The sequence below is a fragment of the Eutrigla gurnardus genome, assembly GCF_963514095.1.
Source record: "Eutrigla gurnardus genome assembly, chromosome: 13".
Taxonomy (NCBI): domain Eukaryota; kingdom Metazoa; phylum Chordata; class Actinopteri; order Perciformes; family Triglidae; genus Eutrigla; species Eutrigla gurnardus.
In genome coordinates, this window is record NC_139936.1 from 1,195,716 (window position 1) to 1,220,326 (window position 24,611).

The 24,611-nt window shown below is 47.4% G+C and overlaps 1 protein-coding gene across 1 annotated transcript in view; it reads left to right on the plus strand.

Moving 5' to 3' along the window:
• The window catches only part of snx2 (sorting nexin 2), a 27,534-nt gene extending 3,320 nt beyond the window's left edge, over positions 1-24,214 (plus strand). Inside the window, exons 2-15 of the mRNA XM_084025241.1 lie at positions 1,695-1,788; positions 1,914-2,068; positions 2,823-2,889; positions 3,596-3,639; positions 3,796-3,937; positions 4,198-4,276; positions 4,952-5,027; positions 11,491-11,604; positions 12,272-12,365; positions 12,444-12,649; positions 12,809-12,952; positions 20,402-20,482; positions 20,736-20,807; positions 21,009-24,214. Coding sequence (XP_083881367.1) covers positions 1,695-1,788; positions 1,914-2,068; positions 2,823-2,889; positions 3,596-3,639; positions 3,796-3,937; positions 4,198-4,276; positions 4,952-5,027; positions 11,491-11,604; positions 12,272-12,365; positions 12,444-12,649; positions 12,809-12,952; positions 20,402-20,482; positions 20,736-20,807; positions 21,009-21,059 — 1,419 coding nt within the window. The 3' untranslated portion in view covers positions 21,060-24,214. The remainder of the gene's footprint in view (positions 1-1,694; positions 1,789-1,913; positions 2,069-2,822; positions 2,890-3,595; positions 3,640-3,795; positions 3,938-4,197; positions 4,277-4,951; positions 5,028-11,490; positions 11,605-12,271; positions 12,366-12,443; positions 12,650-12,808; positions 12,953-20,401; positions 20,483-20,735; positions 20,808-21,008) is intronic.
• The last annotated feature ends 397 nt before the right edge of the window (positions 24,215-24,611 follow it).

Below are 24,611 nucleotides of genomic sequence, written 5' to 3' on the forward strand. Positions count from 1 at the left end.
TTCCTCTCTCCTCCCTCTCCTCCTTCCTCTCTCCTCCTTCCTCTCTCCTCCCTCCCCTCTCCTCCTTCCTCTCTCCTCTCTCCCCTCTCCTCCTCCCTCCTTCCTCTCTCCTCCTTCCTCTCCCCTCTCTCCCCTCTCCTCCTTCCTCTCTCCTCCCTCCCCTCCTTCCTCTCTCCTCCTTCCTCTCCCCTCTCTCCCCTCTCCTCCTTCCTCTCCCCTCTCTCCCCTCTCCTCCTTCCTCTCTCCTCCCTCCCCTCCTTCCTCTCTCCTCCTTCCTCTCCCCTCTCTCCCCTCTCTCCTCTCTCCCCTCTCCTCCTTCCTCTCTCCTCTCTCCCCTCTCCTCCTTCCTCTCTCCTCCCTCCCCTCTCCTCCCTCCCCTGCTGGTTTAACACTGCCTCCATCAGTTGTTGTTATTGGTGTTTTGTTGTGTTTTTAAAGGATTAGCTCTGATTCCTGCAGCGGCCTGTAATTACTGCTTTACACCACAGGGGCCGCCAGAGAGAACCAAACGGAACCAGAACTTCAACAAAAGACCCTCAAAGCTCAAATACACCACGCAGTAAACGATGATGTTTGTGAGAGGATTATTCAGGAGAATTTAAAAATGTTTTTTGCTTCATCGTTTACATTTCCAGGTTTCCTTCAGTGACTCAGCAGAAATGTTAGAACCTCGTAACGAACATTCATTAACTCTGTGTGTGTGTGTGTGTGTGTGTGTGTGTGTGTGTGTGTGTGTGTTCATAAAGTTGCGACACTCTGCACATGTGATGCAGCAACCGTCGACTACCTAAACAAAAAGAAAAGTAACAATGCTAACAGAGGTTAGCTGTCAGAGCTAACGTTGGTGTTCGTAGATCTAGAATCGGTAGAACAGACACTGAACTCAGTGATCTGAAGTCTGTTTCTGCTGCTGTGATGTCACATGATGCATCCGTTTTACACTCAGTGTTTGTGAAGCAGCAGGATGGATGACGCACACTTCTTCTTCTTCTTCTTCTTCTTCTTCTTCTTCTTCTTCTTCTTCTTCGGAATATGTTGAGTCTGCAGAGCTGCTGGTTCTCAGTAAAAATGTTGCTATAAAACTGTTGTGTGTCTGTGGTCCCCCAGAGGTCTAGATAGTAGCTCACATTAGTCCAGAGACCAGACCAGACTATGTGGAGGAACCAGAGACTGTCTGTGGTCCCCCAGAGGTCTAGATAGTAGCTCACATGAGTCCAGAGACCAGACTATGTGGAGGAACCAGAGACTGTCTGTGGTCCCCCAGAGGTCTAGATAGTAGACCACATTAGTCCAGAGACCAGACCAGACTATGTGGAGGAACCAGAGACTGTCTGTGGTCCCCCAGAGGTCTAGATAGTAGCTCACATTAGTCCAGAGACCAGACCAGACTATGTGGAGGAACCAGAGACTGTCTGTAGTCCAAACAACAAGGTCTCTGCTGTATTTATGTCTAGATGACCTTATTTGGAGTGTTGATGGAGCAGCTACAATGTTAGCGTAGCCTAGCACCATCAACCAGACTCCATTCAGAAAACCAGCGTTTTAACAGTAGTTATCTTGTGGTCTTGCAGACAGACCTAACAAAGCATGACTCAGCACTTTTTACTGATCCCCATCATGATGGAGTTATTTCAGCATCCTTGTCATCTGGTTATTGATATTAAATCCTTTTCATCTGGTTTCTCTGTGTTTAGTGTGAACCAGCCCGTCTACCTGCTGAAGACATGAACTCAAACGGACCCAAACAGGGTTCTCTGTTTGATGACGATCCAGAGGACCTGTTCGCAGGTACACACCCACATGTCTGTCTGTCTGACTGTCTGTCTGTCTGACTGTCTGTCTGACTGACTCTCTGTCTGTCTGCCTGTCTGACTCTCTGCCTGTCTGTCTGTCTGCCTGTCTGTCTGTCCCAGAGGCTACAGAGGAGGTGTCGTTGGACAGTCCAGAGAGAGACGTCCTCCTGTCCGACGGCCCGTCGCCGGCCATCACTCCCATCACGCCGCCCACCTGCGTCCTCACGCCTCGCCTCGGCCACGACGACATGTTCACACACTCCTCCTTCGACGAGGTGACGCGCTCACACACACACACACACACGCACACACACACACACACACACACACACACAGCAGGTTTATCAGACACCACGCCATCATGTTTATTTACACCATTAAAATACGTTTGACTTCATTCAAACTGACTGAACATGTGGTGGAAGTACTCAGATATTTTACTGGGGTACAAGTACAAATAAGTACAAATACCACAGTGTAGTAATTAGTGGTGGGCATAGATTAATCTAGATTAAAATGGCTCATTTGAATTCTGCTGAAGGCATTCATAATATGTGTGCTACCTAAATAATGACTAACTAACTAATTCCCCACAAGCTGCAAACGCAGCACGTTATCGGCGTTAACGCAGCACGTTATCGGCGTTAACGCAGCACGTTATCGCCGTTAACGCAGCACGTTATCGGCGTTAACGCAGCACGTTATCGGCGTTAACGCAGCACGTTATCGGCGTTAACGCAGCACGTTATCGGTGTTAACGCAGCACCTTAACGCCGATAACGGCCCACCACTAGTAGTAATACTCTGTTACTCTGCATTCAAACTTGAGTAACACGAATGAAAACAATTCTAAACAACTTCTTGAAATTTTGATCAAACTACATCTTTACTTGCAGAGTTTGGAGTTTATACCACTCAAAGGAGTATTTCAATGAAGTACTTGAATAAAAATCTCAGTAGGAACAAAACAAAGTTAAGAAATAGAAAACCGTGACTCTTCATCCATGTTGTTGTTCCTGTTGTGTGCAGATTGAAGAGGAGGAAGGCGGCGACTCATTTGACATGCACATATCAGTGTCCGACCCTGAGAAAGTTGGTGAGTACACACCCTGCAGTCCTGGAATACCCTTGAATACCTTGAAATTTCAATGAGAGGTTTATTTCCGACAGGAAAGATCCATAAATTAAACCGTTAGCTTTTTCCAATTAATGTGTCGAATTAGTTTTCCCAAAACCAGCACTACGTTTCCCATCAGCCCCCCAATGCTTCCTTCCCCCCCGGGACGAGTGTCGGAGGTTTCCTGTCAGCAGAAAGTCTAAAATGCTGCGTCGACACTGACGCTGTTCAGTCATCAGTGACTCATCATGGTTTATTGATGCAGCGACACTGCAGCCCTCCTAGAGCCCCCTGCTGGTCGCAGTGACTCACTGCAGCCCTCCTAGAGCCCCCTGCTGGTCGCAGTGAGTCACTGCAGCCCTCCTAGAGCCCCCTGCTGGTCGCAGTGAGTCACTGCAGCCCTCCTAGAGCCCCCTGCTGGTCGCTGTGACTCACTGCAGCCCTCCTAGAGCCCCCTGCTGGTTGCAGTCAGTCACTGCAGCCTGTAAGACGAGCCTGAGGGCCACACAGATGTTGTTTAGCAGCTGTGTGAGGAGATGCAGCTGATGATCGCTGCTCTCCCTCTATGTAAATATGCACAGAGACAATAAATACAACACACAGCAACCAGTTCAACCAGTGTCATCTCTGAGTATTTACACTGTGTGTGTGTGTGTGTGTGTGTGTGTGTGTGTGTGTGTTCCAGGTGATGGCATGAATGCCTACATGGCGTACAAAGTGACGATCAAGGTGAGAAATCTTTTCCACCTGAACAATCAGAGCTTTTACTGTTGAGACGTTGTTCACTGTTGTCTCTCTCTCACTCCCCCCCCCTCTGTCTCCCCCCGTCCCCTGTCTCCCCCCGTCCCCTGTCTCCCCCTGTCCCCTGTCTCCCCCCCCCCTCAGACCTCCATGTCTCTGTTTAAGAGTCATGAGTTTGCGGTAAAAAGGCGTTTCAGTGATTTTCTAGGTCTGCACAGTAAACTGGCCTCCAAGTATCTGCACATCGGCTACATCGTCCCGCCCGCACCAGAGAAAAGCATTGTGGGTAAGCAAAGCCACCGCCTCACACACACACACACATACACACACACACACACACACACACACACACACACACACACACACTCCCTAACAAGTGGGTTGTTTTCTCTCTTGTACGTGGATCTGAGATGAAACCATCAGAACCGTTTAACGTCTGCTGAGTTGTGTTATTGATTGATAATCTGCTGAGTCGTGTTATTGATTGATGATCTGCTGAGTCGTGTTATTGATTATGTATTGATATTGATGATCTGCTGGTTTCAGGGATGACGAAGGTGAAGGTCGGGAAGGAGGACCAGTCGTCCAACGAGTTTGTGGAGAAGAGGAGGTCGGCTCTGGAGAGGTACTGTGTGTGTGTGTGTGTGTGTGTGTGTGTGTGTGTGTGTGTGTGTGTGTGTGTGTGTGTGTGTGTGTGTGCGTGTGCGTGTGTGTCGCGATAAAGATCAACCTGGTCAGAACTTTACGGGCCAAAAGGTTAAACCACAAATATTAGATACATCATTATCACAACGTGTGTGTGTGTGCGTGTGTGTGTGTGTGTGTGTGTGTGTGTGTGCGTGTGTGTGTGTTGAATACTGAGGAGGTGGGCGGGGCTGACATTCTTCTGCCCTTTATTGATGGAGTTTGATTGACAGGAAGGTCAGCCAGTGACAGTTGATGGAGCTCAGAGCTGCAGAACTCCTCACTGATGGACACACACACACACAACCTTACAAACATGTACACACACAAATTACAACATGTCAATTTAGTTTTATTTCCTTATTAATTTATCATGATTGTATTTGTTATTGATATAATTATTATTATTATTATTGGACTACAACTTGAGGGATAAATGTTCTTTTATTGTCCGACATCACGTTCCTGCGTATTAAACATAAACAGGAAGCTCCGAGCTCCAAACAAACAGCCGAGAAGCTCTGACCAATGACGAAGGTGACGTTGTGACGCCAGCCAATCACGCGAGAGGAGGGGCAGGTCCCCCGGCATTAACAGGATTGCTGCTGTGTTGCAGGTATCTGATGAGGACGGTGAAGCATCCCATCCTGCTGAAGGATCCCGACGTGCTGCAGTTCCTGGAGAACTCCGAGGTAAACCAGACAGTTCTGCATTTTACTGGACGCACCTGAACGCACCTGAACCTGTTGCATCACATGTCAAATGAGATGTTTCCCTTAAAGGCTTTTTAAAGTAACTAATGTAACTCTAACAGTCCAATCGGACTACGACATTAAGACAAGTACATTAGGACTACGACATTAGGATAAGGACATTAGGACTACGACATTAGGACTACGACATTAGGATAAGGACATTAGGACTACGACATTAGGACTACGACATTAAGACAAGGACATTAGGACTACGACATTAGGATAAGGACATTAGGACTATGACATTAGGATAAGGACATTAGGACTACGACATTAGGACTACGACATTAAGACAAGGACATTAGGACTATGACATTAGGATAAGGACATTAGGACTACGACATTAGGAATACGACATTAGGACAACGACATTAGGACAACAACATTAGGACAAGGACATTAGGACAAGGACATTAGGACTACGACATTAGGACTACGACATTAGGACAAGGACATTAGGACAACGACATTAGGACAAGGACATTAGGACAAGGACATTAGGACTACGACATTAGGACAACGACAGTCGGACTACGACATTAGGACTACGACATTAGGACTACGACATTAGGAAAACTACATTAGGACTACGACATTAGGAAAACTACATTAGGACTACGACATTAGGACTACGACATTAGGACTACGACATTAGGAAAACTACATTAGGACTACGACATTAGGACTACGACATTAGGACTACGACATTAGGAAAACTACATTAGGACTACGACATTAGGAAAACTACATTAGGACTACGACATTAGGACTACGACATTAGGACTACGACAGTCGGACTACGACATTAGGACTACGACATTAGGACAAGGACATTAGGACAACAACATTAGGACTACGACAGTCGGACTACGACATTAGGACAACAACATTAGGACAACGACATTAGGACAACAACATTAGGACTACGACAGTCGGACTACGACATTAGGACTACGACATTAGGACAACGACATTAGGACTACGACATTAGGACAACAACATTAGGACAACGACATTAGGACAACGACATTAGGACTACGACATTAGGACTACGACATTAGGACTACGACATTAGGACTACGACATTAGGACAACAACATTAGGACTACGACAGTCGGACTACGACATTAGGACAACGACATTAGGACAACGACATTAGGACAACGACATTAGGACTACGACATTAGGACTACGACATTAGGACAACGACATTAGGACAACGACATTAGGACTACGACATTAGGACAACGACATTAGGACAACGACATTAGGACTACGACAGTCGGACTACGACAGTCGGACTACGACATTTGGACTACGACAGTCGGACTAAGACATTAGGACAACGACATTAGGATAAGGACATTAGGACTACGACATTAGGACTACGACATTAGGACAACGACATTAGGACAACAACATTAGGACTACGACATTAGGACAACGACATTAGGACTACGACATTAGGACAACAACCTTAGGACAACGACATTAGGACTACGACATTAGGACAACAACATTAGGACAACGACATTAGGACAACAACATTAGGACTACGACAGTCGGACTACGACATTAGGACTACGACATTAGGACAACGACATTAGGACTACGACATTAGGACAACAACATTAGGACAACGACATTAGGACTACGACATTAGGACTACGACATTAGGACTACGACATTAGGACAACAACATTAGGACTACGACAGTCGGACTACGACATTAGGACAACGACATTAGGACAACGACATTAGGACAACGACATTAGGACTACGACATTAGGACTACGACATTAGGACTACGACATTAGGACAACGACATTAGGACAACGACATTAGGACTACGACATTAGGACTACGACATTAGGACAACGACATTAGGACAACAACATTAGGACTACGACAGTCGGACTACGACATTAGGACAACGACATTAGGACAACGACATTAGGACAACGACATTAGGACTACGACATTAGGACTACGACATTAGGACAACGACATTAGGACAACGACATTAGGACTACGACATTAGGACTACGACATTAGGACTACGACATTAGGACAACGACATTAGGACAACGACAGTCGGACTACGACATTTGGACTACGACAGTCGGACTAAGACATTAGGACAACGACATTAGGATAAGGACATTAGGACTACGACATTAGGACAACGACATTAGGATAAGGACATTAGGACTACGACATTAGGACAACAACATTAGGACAACGACATTAGGAAAACTACATTAGGACTACACAGGGGTTGAAACTAACTTTTTGGCTTACCAGACAACTGGCGAGTAGATGAAAATTTTTACTAGACAAACAGATTTTTTACCAGACAAAAATATTAAATTGCCATTTGTTAGAATTACTTTTTCGTATGTCTGTCTAAATTGATTTTCAATCATAGTAATCGCAGTCTCTTTTCTTCACAATATTTATTAGCAGTATATATACAGAAACATTTCATGCCGTCTTTGGCCCTATACTCAAGCCATGTTCTTGCCTCACCCGACACCGTGTAGCGCCACTTCTCATTAAATTTCCGAACATAATTCAGTGTTTCCCCTAGAATTTTTTTCAGGCCCGGTGGTACCCACCGAAAAAACCCTAAACAGACGAGACGTGTGGGATGGTGTATTGGTGCAGTTGGATTAAGTCAGGTGGCACAGCAAGCAGTCTGCAATTCTGCAATTATTATATTTGCATTCAACATTTTTGTTCAACCAGAGTGTATTCAAGATCACAAGGAGAGAGTGACTTATTAAGGTGCTGGTTGATGGAAATGATCCAAAATTAGGGGCCGGAAAAATATGGCTGGAAAATGATGAGCATCACATTAATAGCTACAGATACTTTAAAACACTACAACGACATATGAGTGCATATATTGTCTTATTTTATCAAGTAAAATATAAGTTATAGGTTTACTCAACAGCAGTTAACTCAAAGTTCCACATCTTATCAAAAACAATCCTCCCCCCCGGGGAGGGGGGGCAAACGGGCTTTGGCCGGTTGTACATACGTCATCACGTCCTAATACTACACACACATGGCGTGATGTTGTTTTTAAGGAGCGCCGTCTCTGCTTATATTTCTCGACAACACTCGACCTGCATCAGCGCATGTGCGCACGAGCGGATCTGTGCGAGCAGGCAGCGCGAGCGCAGCGGGTTTTGGACGGAGACACACAGCGGCATTTTTATTATGTAAAAATAAATAATAATGTAATGTAATAAAATAAATATTATGGACCCTATGGACCGGTTCCGCTCACACCATGAGTCTAAAGAGTGCAACAGCTTATCGAAATACAGTGTCAACGTTCCGTGTTTTCAAAGTAGAAAGCGACAAGTACACGGAAGAAGAACGTAGCGGGAGCGCGCGTCTTGCGGAGCAAGTCTGCTGTGCTGCGCGGAGGCGCTCCTAATGTAAATGATTATTGATTTATGAATGACTTGATAGGTGGCTTATTTTTGGTATATTGATTTTTTTTTGGGCCTGGCGGCAGGTCTCCTTGGCCTGGCGAGCCGCCAGGCCTGTACAATGGTAGGGGAAACACTGATAATATTTCGCCGGTTTTGACTGAGACGAGGTGGGCGCTGAGACGCTGTCGGTCGATTCTTCCTCCGTCCTCGTTTTTTTTCTTGGGGGCTGCCCCCCCACAAGAAATCTCCACATAATGGAGTAGCTAAATCGGGAAAAAATAGTTTATAGGCTGCGGTAAAAAGGTCTACAAAGTATGAATGAACAAGTGTGGGAAGTGGTGTTGATTTTCGCGGGATCATCTGGGATAGCCCGCCTTACTCTGCCTCTGATTGGCTTACCCTGATTCCTCACTCCTCATGCCTACACCTAACCGCCAATGAGAGGCGTCCATCCCAGAACTGACGGGAGACGTGTTAAGTTGCTGATCAAAACACACAACTTCCTGTTTTTGCTGCTTCACATTAAAAGCTTCTACACAAGAAAGATATGAGGGGCTTTTATTTTTTTTAGATTACTCGCCAGAGTGGCGAGTGGTCTTCATAAATTACTCGACAAATACAAAAATTACTCGCATTTGGCGAGTAAAACAGCTTAATTTCAACCCCTGGGACTACAACATTAGGACAACAACATTAGGACAACAACATTAGGACAACAACATTAGGACTACGACATTAGGACTACGACATTAGGACAACAACATTAGGACAAGGACATTAGGACAAGGACATTAGGACTACGACATTAGGACTACGACATTAGGACAACAACATTAGGACAAGGACATTAGGACAACGACATTAGGACAACGACATTAGGACAACGACATTAGGACTACGACAGTCGGACTACGACATTAGGACTACGACATTAGGACTACGACATTAGGACTACGACATTAGGACTACGACATTAGGACAAGGACATTAGGACAAGGACATTAGGACTACGACATTAGGACTACGACATTAGGACAACGACATTAGGACAAGGACATTAGGACAAGGACATTAGGACTACGACATTAGGACAAGGACATTAGGACAAGGACATTAGGACAAGGACATTAGGACTACGACATTAGGACAACAACATTAGGACTACGACATTAGGACTACGACATTAGGACTACGACATTAGGACAAGGACATTAGGACTACGACATTAGGACTACGACATTAGGACTACGACATTAGGACAAGGACATTAGGACTACGACATTAGGACAAGGACATTAGGACAAGGACATTAGGACAAGGACATTAGGACTACGACATTAGGACTACGACATTAGGACTACGACATTAGGACAAGGACATTAGGACAAGGACATTAGGACAAGGACATTAGGACAACGACATTAGGACAACGACATTAGGACAACAACATTAGGACTAAGACATTAGGACTAAGACATTAGGACTACGACATTAGGACAAGGACATTAGGACAAGGACATTAGGACAAGGACATTAGGACAAGGACATTAGGACTACGACATTAGGACTACGACATTAGGACAACGACATTAGGACTACGACAGTCGGACTACAGTCCCCATAGTTACTCACAGACTTCAGCTCATTAACATCCTTAGAGGTGGTGAACACGTCCTAACCTCCTCCAGTTAACAGGAAGTGATGTCACGTAGCCGCGGTGTGTTTCATGTGGCTCAGCGCTGCACCACACTCTATTAAAAAACAACCAGCGTTAAAAGTGACGCTTACATCTGCTGTGATGGATCTGATGGATGCAGATGTGAAGATTTAGAAGAAAAACAAGTTTTGATAAATATTTGTAAAAATCAACTGATCAATATTTAATATTTAAAGTGTTAAATGAGAGAACAGAGTTAGGCTGCGAGGAAAAAAGTACACTCTTATTGTAAAAGGCGTCCTGGGGTCAGGAGGTCCTGGATGGTCCGTCCTCTGGGGACCATCACTGTCTCTCTGGACCAAAGTTCTGGACGGTCGGAGGAACAGAAACCTTCAGACGGACTTTTCTTTCTCTGTTTCTCAGCGATCTGAAAACTACCTCCGGGTTTAAGAGGCCGCAGCGTTTCCTGTTTCCTCGCCTTATTGTCCACTCCGACTAAATAACATTTGTTGGCTGTCCTCCTCCTCCTCCTCTTCGTCAGCCGGCAGGTCCAGAACAAATGGCCTGGTGTCACAGATTTAACAGCTGAATCACTCGGAGGCCTGACCGAGCGTGGCGGTCCGGCCGGCCCCCCTAATGAAACACAACCAGCAGCCACATTTACCCCCCACCTCCACTCACTTACCCCGGCCCTCCGCCAGCGAAGCCCCCGGGACCAGGCCTGCTCCCCGGGGGGCGGAGTGACCGCCGCTCCTGTTAAATGAGATTAACCCTGCAGCCGATGTCCGGGACAAAAGTAAACTTTCCCAGAATGAAGAAAAATGAGGCTATTTTACGGCGACGCTGCGATGGTTCTCAGGTGGTTTTTAGACGCCGCTTAAAAACCTCCACGTTAAACCTGATTGGAGCAGGAAACGTGGGAGACATTACAACGAGGGGAGGGGGGGGGCGAGACCAAGTCAATAAAATACATGAAGGGATGAAACTAAAGAACCAAAGAGAGGATGAGGAAAGGATGAAGAAGAAACTCAATGAACGACGAAGTAAAGATTAGAGAATTTAAAACCGGAGACTGAAAGAAAAGTAAATCTAAAGATGAACAGAAGACGGAAATAGAAGAAAAAACAATGAGTCAAAGAATAACAAGAGGATGAAAAAGAGAAGAAAGAGATGACATAACATAATTAATAGTAATAATACACAGGTTTGCCCTCTAATATTTCCCCAGTTAACCCACTCACCCTGTCTGTCTGTTTACCTGTCTGTCTGCCTGTTTGTCTGCCTGTCTGTCTGCCAGTTGCCGCGGGCCGTCAGCACTCAGGCTCTCAGCAGCGCCGGACTCCTCCGAATGGTCAACAAGGCGGCCGACGCCGTGAACAAGATGACCATCAAGATGAACGAGTCGGACGCCGTGAGTGGAGGAGGAGAGGATTGTGGGTAGAGGGAGGAGAGGATTGTGGGTAGAGGGAGGAGAGGATTGTGGGTAGAGGGAGGAGAGGATGGTGGGTAGAGGGAGGAGAGGATGGTGGGTAGAGGGAGGAGAGGATGGTGGGTAGAGGGAGAGGATTGTGGGTAGAGGGAGGAGAGGATGGTGGGTAGAGGGAGGAGAGGATGGTGGGTAGAGGGAGGAGAGGATGGTGGGTAGAGGGAGAGGATTGTGGGTAGAGGGAGGAGAGGATGGTGGGTAGAGGGAGGAGAGGATGGTGGGTAGAGGGAGGAGAGGATGGTGGGTAGAGGGAGAGGATTGTGGGTAGAGGGAGGAGAGGATGGTGGGTAGAGGGAGGAGAGGATGGTGGGTAGAGGGAGGAGAGGATGGTGGGTAGAGGGAGAGGATTGTGGGTAGAGGGAGGAGAGGATGGTGGGTAGAGGGAGAGGATTGTGGGTAGAGGGAGGAGAGGATGGTGGGTAGAGGGAGAGGATTGTGGGTAGAGGGAGGTGAGGATTGTGGGTAGAGGGAGGAGAGGATGGTGGGTAGAGGGAGGAGAGGATGGTGGGTAGAGGGAGAGGATTGTGGGTAGAGGGAGGAGAGGATTGTGGGATACGTGGATTGTAAGCTGGTCTGTGTGTTTGTGTCTCAGTGGTTCGAGGAGAAGCAGCAGCACTTTGAGAATCTGGACGTCCAGCTGAGGAAACTTCACGCCAGCGTGGAGTCGCTGGTGTGTCACAGGAAAGGTCGGCCCTCCGTGTGTGTGGTGATGACCTTTTATATCCATACGTACACATTTCTAAACCTCCGCCTCTGGTCTCTAGAGCTGTCTGTGAACACGGCGCAGTTCGCCAAGTCAGCGGCCATGTTGGGGAACAGCGAGGACCACACGGCTCTGTCGCGGGCGCTGTCGCAGCTCGCCGAGGTGGAGGAGAAGATCGACCAGCTGCACCAGGACCAGGCCAACGCCGACTTCTACCTGTTCTCCGAGCTGCTGGGCGACTATGTCCGCCTCATCACCGCCGTCAAGGTACCGCCGGCCCCGCGCACGCCGCACGCCGCTTTGACTTCCTGTTTTAAATGTTTATTTTAACTTGGTCAAACTTCAGGGAACTATTTCAGTTATTTATGTGTCCACGTGGGAACATGGATGCAGCGATGTGTGAGTTAATGTGTGATATTACTGCAGGGCGTGTTCGACCACCGGGTGAAGACGTGGCAGAAGTGGCAGGACAGTCAGCTGCTCCTCCAGAGGAAACGAGAGGCTGAGGCCAAACTGCAGTTCAACAACAAACCAGACAAACTGCAACAGGCCAAAGACGAGATCAAAGAGGTGAGACGGGTGGCAGGAGGGGAGACAGGTGGCAGGAGAGGGGAGATAGGAGAGGGAGACGGGTGGCAGGAGAGGGAGACGGGTGGCAGGAGAGGGAGACGGGTGGCAGGAGAGGGAGACGGGTGACAGGAGAGGGGAGACGGGTGACAGGAGAGGGGAGACGGGTGACAGGAGAGGGGAGACGGGTGACAGGAAAGGGGAGACGGGTGGCAGGAGAGGGAGACGGGTGGCAGGAGAGGGAGACGGGTGGCAAGAGAGGGAGACGGGTGGCAGGAGGGGGAGACGGGTGGCAGGAGAGGGAGACGGGTGGCAGGAGAGGGAGGCGGGTGGCAGGAGAGGGAGACGGGTGACAGGAGAGGGGAGACGGGTGGCAGGAGAGGGGAGACAGGTGGCAGGAGAGGGGAGACGGGTGGCAGGAGAGGGGAGATAGGAGAGGGAGGCGGGTGGCAGGAGAGGGGAGACAGGTGGCAGGAGAGGGGAGATAGGAGAGGGAGACGGGTGGCAGGAGAGGGAGACGGGTGGCAGGAGAGGAAGATAGGAGAGGGAGGCGGGTGGCAGGAGAGGGGAGACAGGTGGCAGGAGAGGGGAGATAGGAGAGGGAGACGGGTGGCAGGAGAGGGAGACGGGTGGCAGGAGAGGGAGACGGGTGACAGGAGAGGGGAGACGGGTGACAGGAGAGGGGAGACGGGTGACAGGAGAGGGGAGACGGGTGACAGGAAAGGGGAGACGGGTGGCAGGAGAGGGAGACGGGTGGCAGGAGAGGGAGACGGGTGGCAGGAGGGGGAGACGGGTGGCAGGAGGGGGAGACGGGTGGCAGGAGAGGGAGACGGGTGGCAGGAGAGGGAGGCGGGTGGCAGGAGAGGGAGACGGGTGACAGGAGAGGGGAGACGGGTGGCAGGAGAGGGGAGACAGGTGGCAGGAGAGGGGAGATAGGAGAGGGAGACGGGTGGCAGGAGAGGGACACGGGTGGCAGGAGAGGGAGACGGGTGGCAGGAGAGGGAGACGGGTGACAGGAGAGGGGAGACGGGTGACAGGAGAGGGGAGACGGGTGACAGGAGAGGGGAGACGGGTGACAGGAAAGGGGAGACGGGTGGCAGGAGAGGGAGACGGGTGGCAGGAGAGGGAGACGGGTGGCAGGAGAGGGAGACGGGTGGCAAGAGAGGGAGACGGGTGGCAGGAGGGGGAGACGGGTGGCAGGAGGGGGAGACGGGTGGCAGGAGAGGGAGACGGGTGGCAGGAGAGGGAGGCGGGTGGCAGGAGAGGGAGACGGGTGGCAGGAGAGGGAGACGGGTGGCAGGAGGGGGGAGACGGGTTGCAGCAGAGGGAGATAGGAGAGGGAGACGGGTGGCAGGAAAGGGGAGACGGGTGGCAGGAGAGGGGAGATAGGAGAGGGAGACGGGTGGCAGGAGAGGGGAGACAGGTGGCAGGAGAGGGGAGATAGGAGAGGGAGGCGGGTGGCAGGAAAGGGGAGACGGGTGGCAGGAGAGGAAGATAGGAGAGGGAGGCGGGTGGCAGGAGAGGGGAGACAGGTGGCAGGAGAGGGGAGATAGGAGAGGGGAGATAGGAGAGGGGAGATAGGAGAGGGAGACGGGTGGCAGGAGAGGGAGACGGGTGGCAGGAGAGGGAGGCGGGTGGCAGGAGAGGGAGACGGGTGACAGGAGAGGGGAGACGGGTGACAGGAGAGGGGAGACGGGTGGCAGGAGAGGGAGACGGGTGGCAGGAGAGGGAGGCGGGTGGCAGGAGAGGGAGACGGGTGGCAGGAGGGGGGAGACGGGTGGCAGGAGAGGGGAGATAGGAGAGGGAGACGGGTGGCAGGAGAGGGGAGACGGGTGACAGGAGAGGGGAGACGGGTGACAGGAAAGGGGAGACGGGTGGCAGGAGAGGGAGACGGGTGGCAGGAGAGGGAGACGGGTGGCAAGAGAGGGAGACGGGTGGCAGGAGAGGGAGACGGGTGGCAGGAGAGGGAGGCGGGTGGCAGGAGAGGGAGACGGGTGGCAGGAGGGGGGAGACGGGTTGCAGGAGAGGGAGACGGGTGGCAGGAAAGGGGAGACGGGTGGCAGGAGAGGGGAGACGGGTGGCAGGAGAGGGAGACAGGAGAGGGAGGCGGGTGGCAGGAGAGGGGAGACGGGTGGCAGGAGAGGAAGATAGGAGAGGGAGACGGGTGGCAGGAGAGGGGAGACAGGTGGCAGGAGAGGGGAGATAGGAGAGGGAGACGGGTGGCAGGAGAGGGACACGGGTGGCAGGAGAGGGAGACGGGTGGCAGGAGAGGGAGACGGGTGACAGGAGAGTGGAGACGGGTGACAGGAGAGGGGAGACGGGTGGCAGGAGAGGGAGACGGGTGGCAGGAGAGGGAGGCGGGTGGCAGGAGAGGGAGACGGGTGGCAGGAGAGGGAGACGGGTGGCAGGAGAGGGAGACGGGTGGCAGGAGGGGGGAGACGGGTGGCAGGAGAGGGAGGCGGGTGGCAGGAGAGGGAGGCGGGTGGCAGGAGAGGGAGACGGGTGGCAGGAGGGGGGAGACGGGTTGCAGGAGAGGGAGACGGGTGGCAGGAAAGGGGAGACGGGTGGCAGGAGAGGGGAGACGGGTGGCAGGAGAGGGAGACAGGAGAGGGAGGCGGGTGGCAGGAGAAGGGAGACGGGTGGCAGGAGAGGAAGATAGGAGAGGGAGGCGGGTGGCAGGAGAGGGGAGACAGGTGGCAGGAGAGGGGAGATAGGAGAGGGAGACGGGTGGCAGGAGAGGGACACGGGTGGCAGGAGAGGGAGACGGGTGGCAGGAGAGGGAGACGGGTGACAGGAGAGGGGAGACGGGTGACAGGAGAGGGGAGACGGGTGGCAGGAGAGGGAGACGGGTGGCAGGAGAGGGAGACGGGTGGCAGGAGAGGGAGACGGGTGGCAGGAGAGGGAGACGGGTGGCAGGAGGGGGGAGACGGGTGGCAGGAGAGGGGAGATAGGAGAGGGAGACGGGTGGCAGGAGAGGGAGACGGGTGGCAGGAGAGGGAGACGGGTGGCATGAGAGGGGAGATAGGAGAGGGAGACGGGTGGCAGGAGAGGGAGACGGGTGGCAGGAGAGGGAGACGGGTGGCAGGAGAGGGGAGATAGGAGAGGGAGACGGGTGGCAGGAGAGGGAGACGGGTGGCAGGAGAGGGAGACGGGTGGCAGGAGAGGGGAGATAGGAGAGGGAGACGGGTGGCAGGAGAGGGGAGATAGGAGAGGGAGACGGGTGGCAGGAGAGGGAGACGGGTGGCAGGAGAGGGGAGATAGGAGAGGGAGACGGGTGGCAGGAGAGGGAGACGGGTGGCAGGAGAGGGGAGACGGGTGACAGGAGAGGGGAGACGGGTGACAGGAGAGTGGAGACAGGTGACAGGAGAGGGGAGACGGGTGACAGGAGAGGTGAGACGGGTGACAGGAGAGGGGAGACGGGTGACAGGAGAGGTGAGACAGGTGACAGAGGTGAGACAGGTGACAGAGGTGAGACAGGTGACAGAGGTGAAACAGGTGACAGGAGAGGGAGACAGGTGACAGGAGAGGTGAGACAGGTGACAGGAGAGGGAGACAGGTGACAGGAGAGGGAGACAGGTGACAGAGGTGAGACAGGTGACAGAGGGGAGACAGGTGACAGAGGGGAGACAGGTGACAGGAGAGGTGAGACAGGTGACAGGAGAGGGAGACAGGTGACAGAGGTGAGACAGGTGACAGAGGGGAGACAGGTGACAGAGGGGAGACAGGTGACAGAGGGGAGACAGGTGACAGAGGGGAGACAGGTGACAGAGGGGAGACAGGTGACAGAGGGGAGACAGGAATAGAGTGACGTGTTTGTAGAGATCTTCCTTTCTTACAGCTGGGCAGCAGATCATTGAACGTCACCAGACTCCATCAGTTAGTGTTTGTGTACCTGGGAGGTAAATGAGTCTGGTGGTCATATGACTGAGTTGTTTTGTCTCCGGTCACTAAAATCAAACGGCGGTACGGTGCTCCGATGCTCGTGTCCGTCTAGAAGCTGACCCATGAACTATCATACAACTAAACATCGGTACTGTACCTTTAAGAAATGTTTGTTACAGCTGTAATCACAAACCTCTGTTATTCTTCATGATTGTGTTTTTAAAATCAGTTCACTGGTTAATTAAATACCATAAGTAATATATACAGTAATAAATATTCATACGCAGTACGGTTCAAAGTGAAACGTTTCTTTGAGGCTGTTGGTGCGTCCAGTCAGAGAAAACAAGCGCACCTTCAGGGCTCAGTCATGTGAGAACTTCTTATTTTATATATATATATATATGTGTGTGTGTGTGTGTGTGTGTGTGTGTGTGAGCTCAGTAGGACAAACAAGGAGAGAGTAGAAAAGTACTTTATTAGAGTCTGTTGAAGCTGTCACCGCACAATTTCATCCTCTCTGGCAGGAAGCAACACACACACACACACACACACACACACAGGCCGGCGTGGTCGGGGGTCTGGTATTAGAGCGGAGCAGCTGTCAGATGTGGGGTTTTTTGGGCGGGGGGGGCTGTCAGAAGCTGCAGACGAGGACAGATCGCAGTAGAGTTACAACCAGCGTTTATTCGGAGCCGACGAGAGTTTTGCCGCCTGTCAGGAAGTCTGGTTTCGGTTCACGCCTTGACGACGGCCGACAGAAAACACACGCAGGCTTTTTCTGAGCCGAAAAAACAGAGTTTTACTTCAGGCTGCTGCTGATTGGCTGCATCCGCCGCTTAGAGATCGTTAGTCCGGAGGAAGACGCTCGTTATGACATTCTTCATGTTTTTATTCCTCCTTCCCGGTAACCCAGCAACACTCGTCTCCACGGAGACACCAGCAGACGTTTAACTAAATGACTAGTCTGTCAACAGGAAGTAAAAGTCTTCTTCTGCTGTTGTAGGTTTCTATCTCTCTGCCACGCTGATGTTTCCAGGTTCTTCATAAAGATCTTCATCAGCACTGAAAATGATAACATCTTCCTCAAATCTGTTCAACATCAGTGTTTCAGGATTTCACCTCCGCTCGTTTAAAAACTGTGATTTGGATCAAATCATGAAATCAGACATCAATTAAATGTCAACAAATTCCACAAAGCTATTATTTGTTGACTTTTAGATTCATTTATCGTTTCTTAAAACTAAAAGTGCATAAATGCCTTTTTTTCTCCAAATATGATTTTTCAAATGATCCAAATAAAAAGCAAGTAACATATTTGAATGGGGAAATTATGGTTGAACAAAAACAACAAAGATGTTTTCAAAAACACACAATATTGATTTGCAATGATAGTTCCTTAATAAATAAATAATTCAAAGACTCAATAAATTAATAAATGGATGAATAGAATAATACAGAAATAAATGTAGAAATAAAAGTTTCAATAATCCAATAAATATGCAGTCTAATGGGGGAAAAATAAATAAAATATATTTGTTAGTCAAATTAATTTTCTCTCTATTTTATTGAATGATTGAGTCGTGTGTTTATTTATTATGATGGCACGTTTAGTCCTCCATATTAAAATACATTTAAATAAATACTTATTGATGACAGACTCCACCCTCAGGACACAAAATACAACTAATAATAATACAACTAATATTCAACATGAACACATCTCTGAGGGCTGAGAAACGATGTGTCTGCTGCCCCCTGTGGGCCGCAAACAGGAACTACAGCCAGAAGACTGGTTGTTTCACTCTGAAGACTAGTTTGTTGTTTTCTGAGACGTTCAGGTTTTTATTTCTTTTTAAAGTTACGATGGCAGAATTTTCAGGCATAAAAAAATAGTTAAAATTGTGGAGCAAGAAAATAAATGAATAAATCAAACAGTTTAACAATTATTATCAGCATGAATCATGAATCTGGTGGAAGAGAGAACTCTTATTTATTTGTTCTTATTTCACTATTTGTTTTGTTTATTGTACATTTTATTTTGTATATTTTTTCTTTTCTTATTTATATGATTGTAGTTTTTACTTTGATTTGATTAATTAGAAGTCAAATTCCTTTTCCTGTATTATTATTATTATGATCATTATTGTCTTATCATTACTATTATAATCAACATTATTATTATTGTTGTTTTTATTTTGTCCACACCCTCCAGATCTGACAGCTGGTCATTGATGATTTATGATAATGATAATTACATCATGAACAGAGCAAGGCTAGCTGTTTCCATCTGCTTCCAGTCTTTATGCTAAGCTAGGCTAACCACAACCATTCAGACTGAATGATTTGAATCAGGAAACATGAAGAAGGTTTTGTTTCCAGACTCTGATGTGTTTTTATTTAAAGCTCGTTTCCTCTCAGCATCTCCGGATCTTCCTTATGATTTTGGAAGCTCTGAACATGATTTTCTTTTGATTTCCTGCCTCTTTGTTAATTTTGTTGCGTTCTCCCTGCCATGCCTTCCTGCAACCAGGAGATTGAGGAGGTAGGACCTGTCTTCCTGTCCGTCTGCCTGTCTGTCTGCGGCTGTGTGTCTGTCTGCCTGACCCACTTCCTGCTTCTCCTCCTTTCTTTGCCTCGTTGAACATCTTCATCTCATCTCCATCTCATCTTCATCATTTGTGTTTCCGTCGCATGAAGCAGTTTGTCCGTTTCCTCCTAAAACAAAGAACATCGGGTTTTAAATTTTAAAACAAATGAACCGACAAACTTTTTCACGTGACCTCTGAGATCATTCAGTCAAACTGTTTCCATGGCGACGCCATATAACCAGCTCATTACAACCATCGTTAGTCCAGCTTTTTAATTTGTCTTGTTCGTTCAGCTTCAATAACTTCAATCAATAACCCCAATACATTTATTACACAGATCTGGAAACAGTTAATGATCATACAATGTTTCCAACAGGAATAATTAAAAAAGAAAAAAACATCTGAACTCAACCAATATTCCATCCGTCTGCTGTTTGTGTAATAAAAAGACATTTTTAAAGATGTAATCGATATTTAAAGTTCTCAGACGTGACGTTATATCAGAGAAATCATCTCATTCACACCAAATCAGTCTCCGTCAACTTTATTTTCTTTTGTTTAAAAGATTAAATATTGTTCTGTTGGAGACATCCGATTTTTAATACAATAATAAATACAATAAGTCAACCAGCCAATTAGATCTGGCTCCTCCTCCTTTGTCCCGTTCAGGCTCATTAGAATATAGAGATGCTAAGCCCCACCCCCTTCCCGTGTGACTGATTCAAACCGACTGGAATTAGCTTTACTTACGTTTTTAATAATCATTTTGATCGTTTATTGTAAATGTCACAAAGAAACACGATTTAGACAGGAAATACAACTTCCTGCTGGTTTCAGAATAAAACACCCATTGATGGATTAAAGCCTTCATGAAACTCGAGTGTCACATCTGTCCTTCATTTGTTCACGTTTAAAGTTTGATCCTGAAGGCAGGTGGTCTTCCTGATCCTGATCCTGATCAACGTGGTCTTCTGTGTTTCAGCTGGAGGGGAAAGTCCAGCAGGGCGAGAGAGACTTTGAACAAATCTCCAAAACCATCCGCAAAGAAGTGAGCCGCTTTGAGGTGAGCAGGGTTCAGGTCTGGGACTGGAACTGGTTAGGGACTGGGGGTCTGGGTCTGGTTGGGGTCTGGGACTGGTGAGGGACTGGGTCTGGGACTGATGAGGGACAGGGACTGGGGGTCAGGGTCTGGTTAGGGACTGGGGGTCTGGGTCTGGTTAGGGACTGGGGGTCTGGGTCTGGTTGGGGTCTTGGGGTCTGGGACCGGTGGAGACCGGAGGAAGGTTCTCTGATGTTCTGAATCGTGTTTCCAACAGAAAGAACGAGTGAAGGACTTTAAATCGATCATCATCAAATACCTGGAGTCGCTGGTTCAGACACAACAGCAGGTAAAACAGGAATACTCATCATATTTGGTTGATGCAATAATTATATTTGTAATTGTAATTATTGGCAGTAATTCTACATTTTTAATGAGGGAAAAATACATCTGAATTAATTTTTTGAATTAAAACTGTTGGCAGCTGCAGGCCTCCATACATCCAGTCCACATGAATGAAAGGTGAATAATTGAGTTTTTCCTCCCACAGCTGATAAAATACTGGGACGCCTTCTTACCCGAGGCCAAGGCCATCTCATAGAGTCCACATGGACCCACCAGGCCTCCCGTCGGACTACATTACCCACAATGGACCGCTCCTTCCTGCCCAGAGAGAAGAGAAGGCAGCCAATCGGCTCCAAGAGACTTTTCTGCAGCAACAAAACTCTCTTGAATTTACAGTTTGTCATATTTTATCCCCTTTTCTGTTCCTCCCTGCTGAACTCAGTGTTGCATTCAAGTCCCGTCAGAATAAATGTTCTCCTGATCGATGATTTCACAATAATACTGTATTTTATGAACTGCACATTATGTCAGAATTCAGCAAAATCGACAAAAGTTCCTGTGAGATTTTATTTATGAAATGAAACCTGCAGGCCAGAAGCTCATAATCCCCATGTGACCTGAACGCAGCATGAGTTATGACCCTGGTGACGGCTGTTTTTACATCGTAGAGCACTTTGTTTGTTTGTTTCTGTCACACAAAGGGTTTGTTTTTAACGATTAACTTCACGTGTTCCTGGACGACGACAGATTCCCTCCTCCGACGGTAAATAACTTTTATTTTTATTAATTCTCCGTCAATTTGGTCTTTACCTGTATGGAAGCACAGTCCTGCCAAAAACATGAAAATTGTCAGAGGCAATGATGTGATGTTTAAATAATCTAAAATCAAGCTGAAGTCAGATTAATGAAACACTGAAGGTCGTTTGTGTGTCGCAACACGATTAATCATTTTTATCACAAATCTCCCCGAAAAATAAATTACGAATCAAGAAACGCGTGTACGGTCTGATGACATTAAAAAACACTTTTACACATTCACATATTTTAAACATCAATAATAATATCTGATAAAATATCCTAAACTTGAGCTTCACACTTGAGAAATCTGGTCAAAAACACCAGAAAAAAAACCTTCAAGTGAACCTTTAATTTAGAATATTAACGATACGGAAAACTTCACGTTAAGTCTCCACGGTTAGCATTTATTAACGGTAAATATTATAACTAGTACATAACACTATAATGTAGATGTAAGCAGATGAAATGTGAATTGTCAACAATTTATTATGTAAAACACATCTTCATAATTGTTGACAAATACTGTGCATTAATAAACGATTAAAATATCCTTATAACACATTATAAACAAGTTATTACATGTTGTATACTGCTTATAAAAGCTTAGTAGAGACTTAACTGTTTATCATTCCTGACTTTGCTTCTTCCCGTTTTCCTGGCATGAAAGGTCTTCCATACATGGTCCTTAAGTACTACCCATGAGCCTCAGCGACAGTTGCTCTGGAGAGTCAGAGGGTTGTGGGATATTAAAAAAAAAAAAAAAAATGAATTGATTACTTTATCCTACTCTGTTCTGCCCGGCAACAGGAGATCTGAGCCGTCTGATTGGATGTGTGTTGCTGCAATGTTCCCTGGGAATCGTAGTTGACCTCTCTTGAATCTTTGCATCTTACTCCTACTGCAGGAAGAATTTTATCCATGAATCACATTTCAACATGAGTTGTTATGCTAACGCTGCTATCGGCATGTAACCATGGCAACCACAGAAAAAACCTTTACGTCTAAATACGTTTTATTTTTGAGTTTTTAAACGAGAGCTGTGAAACGGAGTCGGCAATGACCGGCCGCATCCCGCTTCTTATTTTGTGTCTTGTACTTCCTGTCACCTGTCTGTCGCCTCGAATTTTGCCCCCTCACTTGCATTTCAAAATAAAAGCCCTGATTTCCGTTGCTGTATGATCGTAAGTGAAGGCAACGTTTTCGAGCCAACCGGAGCAGAGAAGGAAGAATCTCGCATCGTGGTTCCGAACATTTGTAAAAAAGTAAATCTGTAGTTAGTCAAAGCAAAATATTTAAAGTTTTACAAATTGGGTTTCAAAGATTTTTTATTCTCACTAAACTACTTTTCTGTTGTTTTAACAACAGTCTTGTATTTAACGTTGTTATCTGCAGTACGCCTTTGAGCCACAAGAGGGAGTCTGAATGTTCTAATGTCTTCATGCTTGACCTGTTCACGATAATATAACACAACATGGAAATCATAGTAAAACACATTTTTTTACACATAAACTCACTCTGATTCGTAGAAGAGGCTTATTCCAGCTCTCCAAAAAAACAACGTTACTACGCAAATAAACTACGCTGCAACTCACGTTACAATGTTTTGCTCCTAACGATCACAAATTACGAAGCCTTTGGGTGGAGAACGCAGGACTTTCACCCCGGAGATCGACATTAGTGTCCCGTTACAACCTAGTAGTGTCGTTGCCTGAAGCTAACTACGTCGTTTTGTAGCATGTTTTGGTTTTGTTCGTTAACGTGTTTCAAACTGCGACGGTTGGGTCCGAAAAAAAAAATTAAAATTAACTTTGTCATAGACAGACTTTCCTTGTGTTTTTAAAAGGTTTCGTAAATTCCAAAATTCTCCTTTCCCGGTTTTTAAGGACGTTCTGTAAATATCGTAAAAAAGCTAACTACGACACGTCGTCCACATTCAGATGCATCAATGTTTATTATTATGTTTATTTCAGCAGAGCAACGAAGCGTTTTGTTCGTTTTTTGTTGTTTTTTTTAAGTGAAATTGAAATCCAAATAAAGGTTTAACGTCCGATCGGAGAACCTGCAGCGTGAACGGAACCACGATGCGTTTCTTCTTCCTGTCCCAGAAACGCTTGTTTTGGTTTTACAAATAAATTCAACAGGAAGTGAAGCTCGTTAGCGCCACCGTTAGTCATTTCCTGTTGAAGGTGGAAGTTTCTCCTGCGTGGCGGTCGTCAGTGAGTGACCACCAGGTGGTGTCTGTCCGTCTGTGTCTCTTCCTGTTTTGATCGCAGCAGTTTGGGATGTTGAACCGTCGATGTGTCGTGATTTTTACTTTATTTTCATTTTTCAGAATTTTTTTCATCTCTTGTTAAAATTAAAACTGGATGGTTTTTTTGTTTTTTTTTATCTGAAATCATGGACGCTGCTTTGATTTCCACTGTTTTGTATTTGACTGCCTTCTCCGCCTCGATGATGTGCAATGTCCAGTTTTCTCAGTTGATCGTTGATTTTATGTTTTATTTTCTCAGATGATTGAATTCTTTATATGAGCAGATTTATTTCAGTGTTTTTGTTTTGATGTAACATTCCTGCAGCGGCCGAACTTTAATTACAATAAAGGAATGTATCTGATCCACGGTGGTGCTGGGTTCTTCTCCTCCTTCTCCTTCTTCTTAATTTATATTTATTATTATTATTATTATTATTATTATTATTATAAATATTGTAATAATAAATCCATTATTTTAGATGTAAAAGTTCATTTGTATCCAGCATGGATCACACATTACCGTTTTGGGATAATAAAAAAAACCACACCCCCTCCTCACCTGTCCTCCTCCTCCTCCCCCCTCCTCACCTGTCCTCCTCCTCCTCCCCCCTCCTCACCTGTCCTCCTCCCCCCTCCTCCCCCGTGTGGTTTCTCTCAGCTCTCTTTGTCTGTCGGTGCCTCAAAGTGATAATCAGAGCTGGAAACATTCAGACTGTCAGGAGGCTTCACACCAGCTCTGCATACACACACACATACACA